General features: G+C 40.3%; 1 protein-coding gene across 1 annotated transcript in view; it reads left to right on the top strand.

Moving 5' to 3' along the window:
* Nucleotides 1–12,856, top strand: part of PGGHG (protein-glucosylgalactosylhydroxylysine glucosidase) — a 151,918-nt gene that overhangs the window by 104,952 nt on the left and 34,110 nt on the right. Inside the window, exons 8-10 of the mRNA XM_053719960.1 lie at nucleotides 2,968–3,040; nucleotides 4,428–4,564; nucleotides 5,615–5,748. Coding sequence (XP_053575935.1) covers nucleotides 2,968–3,040; nucleotides 4,428–4,564; nucleotides 5,615–5,748 — 344 coding nt within the window. The remainder of the gene's footprint in view (nucleotides 1–2,967; nucleotides 3,041–4,427; nucleotides 4,565–5,614; nucleotides 5,749–12,856) is intronic.

Below are 12,856 nucleotides of genomic sequence, written 5' to 3'. Positions count from 1 at the left end.
TCATTCCACACTTAAGGTGTTTTTTTTCTAACACTCTCTCCTCATGATGTCTATGGGGAAAGCGTGCAGAAGCACATATTCTCAGGGTTTGGATTTTGTGCGGTATAAAGCTTATCGCCACCATATTGCATGCACAAGGAGGCTTTTTAGAAAGTTGTAATGGTGAAATAACACAACTTTTGTTGCATTCTCGTTTCGCACCCTCTATAGCGCAAAACTTGTAATCTAAGTGTAAGTAAACAAGGAACTATTGAAGTCAGGTGGGAGAAAGAGGTACTAAAATCATAGCTTTCCATTGTTTCCTCTAAGTTCCTAATGATCTAAAACAGGGGTATCAAACTCAATGTATCTGGGGGCCACTGGCCAAGTGTCCTGCACTCATGGGGGCCGATTGAACTGAGTAAGTGCTAGATATACTAGGAACTGTAAGTGACATTTACCCAAGTAGTAGTGCATGGTGGGAGTTGTAGCCCATAACAGACACACACAGTTGTCTATATTTATCTTGTGAGTGCCAAGTGAAGTGATCATTCTGGAACTGTATAACAATGTTAAAAGTAACATTTATCCAAGCAGTGCATGGTGGGAGTCTACACTGGACTCTTGTCTTTATATTTATCTTTTGAGTGCCTATTTAGAACATCAACAAGTAACACCTCTTAGAACCCTAAAAAAAATGACAGCCCCAATTAATGGTTTACCTTAAGCAAGGGAGGGCCACTTGAAACTATCTTGGGGACCGCATATGGCCCCAGGGCCTGTACTTTGAGACCACTGATCTAAAACTCTCCATTATCCAAGAGAATATCTAAGAAGTATCATCAGAACTGCAAGGTCTCTAAAAAAAAAACTTGAAAAGGCATTTTGTTTCTTGTGAGCAGTCCTGGACTGACCAAAGGACATTAGGGCAAATGCCCGGTGGTCCGCTGGTTACTTTAGCCCCGCCCACCATTACATTGCCAGTGCGGCTGCACAATACACATGATGTTAGTGATGTGTATGTGTTAGAAATTTTCAAAAAAAATTCACTGCAGCACAGCCTGTGCCAAGCCCGTGATCTACTCACCCCTTCTTCTGCCTGTTATGCTACTAGAACCCAGCTCACTGTCAGACAAGTACTGTAAGTGATGTGGTGATTGCTGGTGCGGCTGCACAATACACAAGATGCTAGTGAGTCATGTGATATGTGGAACTTAGGCCCCCCTGAGTTTACTGTGCAGTAATATATGTTAAAAAACAGACTTTTTTTTCTCAAACTTTCAAAAGAATTTCGTTTTAACTTATATTTAATAAAATTTATATTTTTTTACTCAAGACCATTGAGTGCCTATGTTTGGGACTGTGCTTGATTTATATTGCAGTGCACCGTGGCATTTTTTAAGCTGTGGGATTTTGCTGTCCTTCCTGGATATATATACCTGTGTGTGTGTGTGTGTATATAATGTGTGTGTATATATATATATATATATATATATATATATATATATATATATATATATATATATATATATATATAATACATCTAAACTAATATGTGTGCCCTTTTTCCTTTATTTCTACCACAAATCCTACTGTGATACAAATCTAACCTGCTGGCTGTCCAGATTTTTTGGACAGCTGGCAACCCTACATGTGCTTGTGGTATGTTTATTTGTGTATTTAGGTCTGGAGAATACAAATAGATAGTATACATTTGTTGGTAGCCAGCGCATACAAGCAATTCTTTACATGGTGTCAATTTTTACCTATAATATTTATGTGGCTGTATATATATATATACTGTATGTATGTGTGTGTGCAGACATATATTCACATACATATATTGTGTTATGATTTGACCCTTGATTCACTTGCATGCTATATACTGTATTAGACCTGCTAGTACTCAGTGGGTTAATTCAGTTGATTAGTATTATACTTACTGGAGGTTTTTTCTGATAACTCATTACATATATTACCTTACTGATTAATGTTATTAACTTTCCTGTTTCCTGTAATCCTTTTAAAGTTTATACCCTGTCTATACTTTATAGTAGTTGCTACAGTTCTTTTGTGCTTTCACATACTAGACAGGGACATTTTCTGATGTAACAGTGTGTATGTGATAGTAGTTGTATATATTTGTTGTACAGATGCTGTAATGATCTGATGCATCATTAAAAGAAATCTGAAGAACTTGCTCTTATATTTATTATACAATCCCGTTGCATACTCCCATCTCTGTTACATCACAAGATAGGTCCCTTTACCTGTTATACTGTCCTCTTTACCACTCAGATTTAATTTAATTCAATATGTGCTGGTCAGATAGAAAGTTCAAGGCAGGACTAGCTATATAATCACAACTCTGTTTTTTTTTTTAAGAAGTTGTATGAATAAGTTATAAAATTTGTTGAGGGTGCTGCAAATTATCATTGCTTTAGTGGGGAAAAAAATCTGATCCTGGGTCACAGGTAATCCTGGGCTCCAAAGATAGTTCATATTCAAGTGATTCAGATTTCACAGAGCTGTTAGATAATCACAGAGGTAAAAAGTGTATTATTATAACCGTGTTGGTTGTGCAAAACTGGTGAATAGGTAATCTTTTTAAACAATAACAATTCTGAAGTAGACCTTCCCTCTAAACAAGCACATTATACTTGTTATGTTTGGTATACAGTTAAATAACAAACTTTGTGGGGGGGGGATGCTTTGCCGTTAAATGTCCGGGCCTATTTCTGTCCCAGTCCGGCCCTGCTTGTGAGCTGTTTTTCTAGCTATGCAGGGTTTTGAATCTTTTGTCATTCTGCTTGTTCAACCAATATACTAGTTGCCACATATAACTAAAGTAATTATACAGACAGACCTGCTTTTATAAGGCCCTAAGGATTGGAGAAAGATGTGAGATGGTCTTTAGCTCTGGAATGAGACCATTACAATTTTCCAACTGCAAATTACAAGTTCTTATTGTTTTAATTTTATTTACAGGCGTGATGCCCCCAGATGAATATCATAGTGATATAGATAATTCTGCCTACACAAATGTCTTGGTGCAGCTCAGGTAACTTCTAAAGTATATTGCAACCTCATAAATATACATGTTACATTTTTGTTAATATAAAATTGATTTGTATGCAATCAAGAAAAAAAAAAGGAAGGCCCAATAGAGAATGGTTATAGGTGGCTTGTGGACAGGGCTTGCTGGTCTGGTGCAGTACTAGGTAGCTCAGGGTATGGTTAGGAAGCTAGGCATAAACTGACAGTGGAAGTAAGTGCAAAGTAAACCCCCCACTGCCTGTTACCTTTTTACTTTATATTAAAACTCTAACCCAATAGTATTACTGATTTATTTTGCACATATAACCTTCACCTGTGACCGATTCAGCTGCAATAGACACTCACATATTTAAAAACAAAACCATTTAATTAACTATTTAAATTACATCTATGGCAGATTTGTGTGTTTAGTTAACATATTTTCTTCATTATTTTTAACCGCTCTAAATATGTCACTACACTACAGCAAGAAAGGGTCAGTGAGCAGAGAGCTTGTAGGAATATTTTATTACATTTTACATATATATTTCATTTATTGCTAAAAACAATATAGCATTGCATGTGAAAACAGCATTAATGAACATCACTTTAATCCAGCAGCAACAGCTATTTCCTCATATCCTGAGCATTTCAGTCCTGTGTGAAGATCTAGAGTTTTACAGACACCAGTTTCTTTCCAGTCTTGCTCTGCAGTAGTTCACTACACTAGCTGGTAAATTCAAATGAACATACGTATGCTTTATTTATTTGTACACACAGTTTAATGAATTCATTAAGAAAATGTGTTTATGATTAAAGAAATTGTGGCAAGATTTGTTAAATTGCACGAACAATTTACTAAAATGTGGGTACAATTTTCTAAATGCATATGATTTTATATATATATATATATATTATATTATATATATAAAAGAAATCCAATTGTCGCACTCTCTGGATTTTAAACTTTGCAACCTTTATTCTGTGACGTTTCGGGCATTCACCCCTTCCTCAGACCCTGAATTCCCCAAAATGTGACAGAATAAAGGTTGCTTTGTTTAAAATCTAGAGAGTGCGACAATTGAATTTCTTCTGTGTATAGCTTCTGCACGCTGGTACTATAACTCAAGGCGAGTACGAGTGCGCTACCGACCACACTATGTATATACAGTATATATTAATGATGGCCACTACAGGGGTCTTTAGTTTCCTATTGGTGTGGAAGATGAAAATAAATAATTATGTCCATATGCATGTATTAAATATTGCAGTAACTTGTTGCTTATACTTTTGAAAAACCATGGCTTGACCTGGATGTGTATTTACGGTGGATCTTTTTGTATGGAACTGGATAGGATAAATCTGTGCTCGATATACTTAAACATCATTTTTTTTGTTTCTCCTTTGAGTAGCTTAAATTTTGCCATAGAACTTGCGATGCAGTTATATTATCCTATCCCGGATGAATGGACAGCTGTATCAAGCAAAATCAAAATCCCATACGATCCCAAGCTGAATTATCATCCAGAATATGATGGGTATGAAAAGGGTAAGAAAATATATTGCATAAAAAGCTAAATATATCCCCAGAATTAGTTTTTTCAACAGTTCAATTATATCTTGATTTTTAAAGGGACATTCTACTACATTTAAAGGGACAGAACATGTAGCTGGAATGCATCCGGTTTTGTCTTCTCTGAGAGGATATTTTAAGACATAAACTCATTTAAAGGCATACAAAACCAGTCCTTTACTGAAGAATAAAATTGAAGAATAAAAACAACTTTAATACTTTTCTTTTCCGGCAAGAAAATAAAAGTTATGTTAATGGAATATTTCCTCTCGTTTACCTTCATGTAGCCTGCCCCCTATTCATCAGCAGCCATTTTTTTTTACTCCAACAGAAGAGCCAGCCAGAAGCTGTAACGCTCGCTTCTATTGAGATTGAAAGTGCACGCTCGCATTGCCATCTCTGCACAGTGGCAAGGGATGCAGATCCCAGAGTGAGATGACATTGTGAATGTGCACATTCGGTCTTAACCAGCAGAGCATTCTGATTGGCTGTAGTGCAGCACATCTAGAAGAGGAAATATATTCCTGCTTAGTAGGCAGGAAGATGACTTAGGTAGCTGAGGGTAAAGGGGAGTGGGTTAGGAGATATTCGATAAATAAAAATATTTTTTTTTAGAAGGAAATTGAAAGTGAGTAATTAGAATTTAAATATTTAAGGTTTTATTCCTCAGTTTTCAAGGGATGTATTACTGGGTTGCTCTACAAACCATCAGCACATTGTGTAAACAAAGGACACTTAAGTATTAAAATAAACATATTTGAATGGGTGTCTTTAAAGACCAAATACACCCCAGTATGACCTAATGGAAAGGGTCTAATTTTCTGCCAAGGAGACCAAGACAAAGACGTAAATTTGATTATACAGGAGGTATAAATCCATAAAATCAAGAATTCCAAAATCTAAACTTAATCTGAAATCCAAACTTTTTAATTAATATTTTTTTAAATTAAAACAATCAGAATGTACTTTTCCCCTGCCTGCAAGTCCCTTTGTCATACATGTTGATTTATGCTCTTTATTTGCTAGGTCAGGATGTAAAACAAGCAGATGTTGTCTTGCTCGGCTATCCGGTAATGTTCCCCATGACTCCAGAACAACGTAAAAATGACTTGGATTTCTATACATCAGTAACTGATCCCGATGGTCCAGCCATGACTTGGGTAATGAATTGTTGGTGTATAATAATATTTATCACATTTTATGTGCATACATGGAGTTCCATTTATCAAACAGCGGTTGTTGCTTCGGTGGCCCATTAGAGGTAGCGGATTGAAATCATCCCAATCCGATTGGGATGATTGACAGCCACTGCTAGCGGCTGATTGGCCACCAGTAAGCAGGGGGCAGCATTGCAGTTATGTCCAGCGGACACGATTCATTACAGCAAATCGTGTCAGCTCAACATTTAACAAATAGAGCCCATTTTCTGTTTTCCATACTTGACATCAAGAGTAATATGGTAAAAAAAAATGTTATTAACATAGTAACTACAATAAAATAACAATCTGGTATTTCATATTTTATTTATATTTTTTTAAAATATTTATGTGTAATATATATATATATATATATATATATATATATATATATATATATATATATATATATTTATGTAAATGTATCCTGTATATCTATGTCAAGAAACGAGTAAGATTAAGCAAGCTCACAAACAACTGTACAATAACATAGTAGATGAGGTTGAAAGAAGAAAGAAGTCCGTCAAGTTCAGCCTATACAGACCCTGTCTGGTTTACATTAAAGAAGCTAGCAGTTGAATATACAGTACTGACCATTTAACATGAACAATTATATCCCTGAATTCTGTTTTTAGAGTATTTGAGTTACACAATTTGATTGCTCTTACAGTGAACAAAATGTTTGCGTTGCTGGAAATTAAGACGTTGATGATAGAAACTTGCACAATGGGGCGATATATTCAAAAGTGATCCAATATAATAATATTATTGTTATTACTTTGTATCTTTTTAAAAAAAAACATTTAAAAATGATGTGACTCGTGAATGACTTTACCTGCCCCCCACCCTCCATTCTCCCTCCCCCTCCCTCTGGGCTAGTCACATTCCAGCCAGCGCAAGGAACATGATGAGAGAGGAGAGGCAGGAGGAGAGAGAGGCAGATTTCAGGCATAGAGCGGGAAGTGCAGTGCAGGAACACGACTGTGGTGAGCTGAGTGTAAAGTTAACAAGATCAGTTTCTGCTACTTTTTAAATAATTATCTAATTTTTCACTTATATATTTAAAGTCACAGATAAGTGTAATGTGTGTTTTATAACTGATATTGAAGTGACTCACTAAGGCATGTTACAACCTGTCAGAAAGTTCAGTTGCAGTTCAGGCTAACATAAGTGGTGGAATAACGGCTGGGCACATAGGAGAGAGCTGCTCCCCAGTCAGTTGCTTTACATGTGACACTATAAGATAACTGTTTATTTTGTTATTATTCCTGTGTGTGACTTGTTTTGGGGTGGTATAACATTTGGGGTGGAGCATAGGACCGGGGTTCCCCCATCCTGGATGAACTGATTGAGAAAGTGCATTAGTAGCATCAAGACAAAAATGACAATGCAGCTGCTGGGGAGAATCTAGACGTAGCTGTAATATCATGGCAGAGAGGAGTAGCTAGGATTGCAGAGGTAAAATTAAGCACTGAAAGTTCTAGTTTATTTGGAACTGTTTCTTTTTTTAGTAATAATCTGTCAGTTTTTGTAGGTTTGATGGAGAGCTGATCCTAAGCTGTGACATAAATGTTTTGCTAGTGATGTAGCAAATAGTTCGCCGGCGAATATGTCCCAGCGAACATAGCATGTTCGTGTTCGCCGCGGCGGGCGAACATATGCGATGTTTGGTCCGCCCCCTATTCATCATCATTGAGTAAACTTTGACCCTGTACCTCACAGTCAGCAGACACATTCCAGCCAATCAGCAGCAGACCCTCCCTCCCAGACCCTCCCACCTCCTGGACAGCATCCATTTTAGATTCATTCGGAAGCTGCATTCTTAGTGAGAGGAGGGACAGTGTAGCTGCTGCTGATTTAATAGGGAAATCGATAGCTAGGCTAGTGTATTTAGTGTCCACTACAGTCCTGAAGGACTCATCTGATCTCTGCTGTAAGGACAGCACCCCAAAAAGCCCTTTTTAGGGCTAGAACATCAGTCTGCTTTTTTTTTTTTTTCCTGTGTAATCTAATTGCAGTTGCCTGTCTGCCAGCTCAGGCTCACAGCGTATACTGTGCCCACTTGCCCAGTGCCACCACTCATATCTGGTGTAACAGTAGTGTACATTTAAAAAAAACAACACTTTTTTGACTGTGAAATAATAGCAGTCAGTTTCCTTCACACGTGTGTGTTTCAGTGCCTGCCTGCCAGGGCACAGTGTCACCCCAGTGCAACTCATATCTGGTGTAACAGTAGTGTACATTTAAAAAAAACAACACTTTTTTGACTGTGAAATAATAGCAGTCAGTTTCCTTCACACGTGTGCGTTTCAGTGCCTGCCAGGGCACAGTATCACCCCAGTGCAACTCATATCTGGTGTAACAGTAGTGTACATTTAAAAAAAACAACACTTTTTTGACTGTGAAATAATAGCAGTCAGTTTCCTTCACACGTGTGCGTTTCAGTGCCTGCCTGCCAGGGCACAGTATCACCCCAGTGCAACTCATATCTGGTGTAACAGTAGTGTACATTTAAAAAAAACAACACTTTTTTGACTGTGAAATAATAGCAGTCAGTTTCCTTCACACATGTTGTTAACAGACCAGGGACCAGGTATATAGCAAACCTGATCTGTCTCTTACAGTTATCATAACAGCTTAGCAATTCGTGACAAGCAATATTTGCAGACAATAGCAATACACAGCAATATTGGTACAATATATGGGGGATATATATTAACAGGACAATCTAACCCTTAGACACTAATTTAACCCAATATTAGTGATTCAGAACGCATTGTAATATACAATGATTTAATTTACCACCTGTTCAATGTCCAGGGCTAATTTCAGGAATTGTTAAGAGATATAAATATCTATTACTACAGGGATACTTCACATTGATCACTACCAATATAAACAGTAGTCCTGGTCATTTAGTTGGTACATGAATCCTGATAGATATATATTTGTTCTGAATAATTACCACCCTGGGTTTATGTCGCAACAATTGCAAGTTGTAAAAATGATTACTGTCACTAAATAATCAAATAGGAACGTCAGAGGAAATATTCATGCATGATGTATGATATTTAGACTATCCAAAAATACCAAATGTCAAACCAAGTACATGGTATATCACAAATATGCCATAATCATATACATTAACATAGGTGTTGTATCATACTAACTACCCATGCATGGTCTCTCATGTTAAACCACCCTGTAATCAACAATAGTGCCTGAACTAATTATTGTACTTGACCCTTGTGATACATAAACAAGGATCAACCATCTGATTGAGGAACCATAGATGTACTCTCAGTTTTCATTATTACAACTTCCTGATAAATTGCAAATTGCAAGGATTAATCGCTGCTAAGTCGGTGATCCAAACCCCTATTACCACTCTCTCCTCTTTTGAGCTAACACTATTCCTGTGTTTTTAATGTGTATTGTTCTACATTTTTTTAAAGTTCCAATAAAAGCTATATTTAAAATTTTCCTGTACACCTGCCAATTGTAACTCAGTCATATTCTACATTCAGGGAATTTGAGTGCTATAAATGTGTACATTTTCTGAAGACTTTGATCTTCTTTTATTCTCTCATTAACCGGTACACAGCACCAACGTTTGCATCACGTAACGTTAGGAGGAACACATGTACGTTAATTTCCTCCAAGTTATTATTTAAATAACTATTACTACTAATTATATTCCCTATAACATCTCAGTAGTGCCATTGGGCCCTTTTTTCTCTTATCATATCTGGTGTAACAGTAGTGTACATTTAAAAAAAACAACACTTTTTTGACTGTGAAATAATAGCAGTCAGTTTCCTTCACATGTGTGCATTTCAATGCCTGCCAGGGCACAGTGTCACCCCAGTGCAACTCATATCTGGTGTAACAGTAGTGTACATTTAAAAAAAAAATACAATTTTGACTGTAATAGATTGAATAGCAGTTAGTTGTCTGCAAGTGTTTGTGTCAGGCCTACAGCGTCTACTCTGCCAACTTCTGCCAGTGCACAGTGCCACTCATATCTGTTGTCACAGTAGCTTGCACGCATAGTACCACTAATCGAAAAAAAAAAAGATAGGCGGAGGCAGGCCACCCCGCAGGGGCCGTCGTGGTGCTGTGATTCCCTTTGGCCCTAGAATAATGCCCAGTGTTCAGAGGCCACGTACCCCGAACTCGAACAGTTCTGAGGACATAGTTGACTGGCTAACACAGGACACCCAATCTTCTACAGCTTCCGCTCGGAACCTTGACGCACCATCCTCCTCCAGCTTAGCTTCGGGCACCTCTCAAGTTACCACTCGCCCACCTGCCGACACCACCAACACTAGCACCACAGCCGCTTCACTTGATCTGTCAGAGGAGTTATTTACACATCAGTTGGAAGAAATGAGTGATAGTGATGCGCAACCATTATTGCCAGAGGATGTAGATAACAGGGATATGTCTCAGTCAGGCAGCATTACACACATGGACGTACGGTGTGATGATGATGATGTTGTACCCGCTGCTGCTTCCTTTGCTGTGTTGTCAGATACAAGTGAAGCGGTTGATGATGACGATGAGTCCGTGGATGTCACGTGTGTGCCCGTTTGAAGAGAAGAAGAACAGGGGGAAAGTTCAGATGGGGAGACAGAGAGGAGGAGGAAATGAGTTGGAAGCAGGGGGAGGTCGTCGCAAACAGCTAGTGGCACAGTCAGACAGCATGCATCGGCACCCGGGGTCAGCCAGACAGCACGCCAATCAACGCATGCTGTTGCCACCACCAGAATGCCGTCATTGCAGAGCTCAGCAGTGTGGCATTTTTTGTGTGTGTCTGCCTCTGACAACAGCGATGCCATTTGCAACCTGTGCCAAAAGAAACTGAGTCGTGGGAAGTCCAACACCCACGTAGGTGCAACTGCTTTACGAAGGCACATGATCGCACATCACAAACGCCGATGGGATGAACACATGAGTACAAGCAGCACACAAACTCAAAGCCGCCATCCTCCTCTTGGTCCAGCATCTTCAGCCACGTCAACCACTGCTGTCCTCCTTGCCCCCTCTCAACCATCTGCCACTCCGTATCTCGCCTTGAGCAGTTCCTGCTCATCTATCCACAGTCAGGTGTCTGTCAAGGACATGTTTGAGCGTAAGAAGCCAATGTCACAAAGTCACCCCCTTGCCCGGCATCTGACAGCTGGCTTCTCTGAACTCTTAGCCCACCAGCTTTTACCATATAAGCTGGTGGAGTCTGAGGCGTTCCAAAAATTTGTAGCTATTGGGACACCGCAGTGGAAGGTACCCGGCCGAAATTTCTTTGCACAAAAGGCAATCCCCAACCTGTACTCGATTGTGCAAAAGGAAGTAATGGCATGTCTGGCACACAGTGTTGGGGCAAGGGTCCATCTGACCACTGATAACTGGTCTGCAAAGCATGGTCAGGGCAGGTATATCACCTACACTGCGCATTGGGTAAACCTGCTGACGGCTGCCAAGCATGGAATGCGTGGCTCTGCAGAGGAGTTGGTGACACCGCCACGACTTGCAGGCAGGCCTGCTGCCACCTCCTCTACTCCTCCTACTCCATCCTCTTCCATAACCTCCTCGGCTGAGTCCTCTTCTGCTGCTGCTTCTTGCTCCACATCAACGGCACCCCCTCCAGATCCCCAGGTACTATTCCACATCCCGGATATGACAGTGTCACACCGTCTTGGGGTTGACTTGCCTGAAAGCAGAGAGTCACACCGGACCAGCACTCCTGTCTGCCCTGAATGCACAGGTGGATCAGTGGCTGACTCCGCACCAACTGGAGATTGGCAAAGTGGTTTGTGACAACGGAAGAAATTTGTTGGCGGCATTGAATTTGGGCAAGTTGACACATGTGCCGTGCATGGCACATGTGTGTAATCTGATCATACAACGCTTTGTGCATAAGTACCCAGGCTTACAGGATGTCCTGAAGCAGGCCAGGAAGGTGTGTGGCCATTTGAGGTGTTCCTACATGGCCATGGCGCACTTTTCAGATATCCAGCGGCGAAACAACATGCCAGTGAGGCGCTTGATTTGTGTCAGCCCGACACGTTGGAATTCAACACTCCTAATGTTCGACCACCTGCTCCAACAAGAAAAAGCCATTAATGACTATTTGTATGACCGGGGTGCTAGGACAGCCTCTGAGGAGCTGGGAATTTTTTGCCACGTTACTGGATGCTCATGCGCAATGCTTGTAGGCTCATGCGTCCTTTTGAGGAGGTGACAAACCTAGTCAGTCGCACCGAAGGCACCATCATCGACATCATACCATTTGTTTTCTTCCTGGAGTGTGCCCTGCGAAGAGTGCTGGATCAGGCCGTAGATGAGCGTGAAGAGGAAGAGTTGTGGTCACCATCACCACCAGAAACAGCCTTATCAGCATCGCTTGCTGGACCTGTGGCAACGCTGGAAGAGGATTGTGAGGAAAAGGAGTCAGAGGAGGAATGTGGCTTTGAGGAGGAGGAGGAAGACCAACCACAACAGGCATCCCAGGGTGCTCGTTGTCACCTATCTGGTACCTGTGGTGTTGTACGTGGCTGGGGGGAAGAACATACCATCAGTGAGATCACTGAGGACGAGGAATGGGACATGAGTAGCTTGACATCCAACCTTGTGCAAATGGGGTCTTTCATGCTGTTGTGCCTGTTGAGGGACCCTCGTATAAAAAGGCTAAAGGAAAACGACCTGTACTGGGTGTCCACACTACTAGACCCCCGGTATAAGCATAAAGTGCCTGAAATGTTACCGAATTACCGCAAGTCGCAAAGGATGCAGCAGTTCCAAAATAAATTAAAAAGTATGCTTTACACAGCGTATAAGGGTGATGTCACAGCACAAGGGGAATCTAACAGGGGAATAGGTGAAAGTAATCCTCCTCCGACGACCACCACGCCGGCAAGGACAGGACGCTTTACAGACGTGTTGTTGATGGAGGACATGCAGAGCTTTTTAAGTCCTACGCATCGCCACAGCCCTTCGGGGTCCACCCTCAGAGAACGACTCGACTGACAGGTAGCAGACTACCTCGCCTTAACTGCAGATATCGACACTCTGA

This window comes from Bombina bombina, chromosome 7 (genome assembly GCF_027579735.1).
Source record: "Bombina bombina isolate aBomBom1 chromosome 7, aBomBom1.pri, whole genome shotgun sequence".
Lineage (NCBI taxonomy): Eukaryota > Metazoa > Chordata > Amphibia > Anura > Bombinatoridae > Bombina > Bombina bombina.
This window is presented reverse-complemented; position numbering and strand designations above follow the sequence as displayed.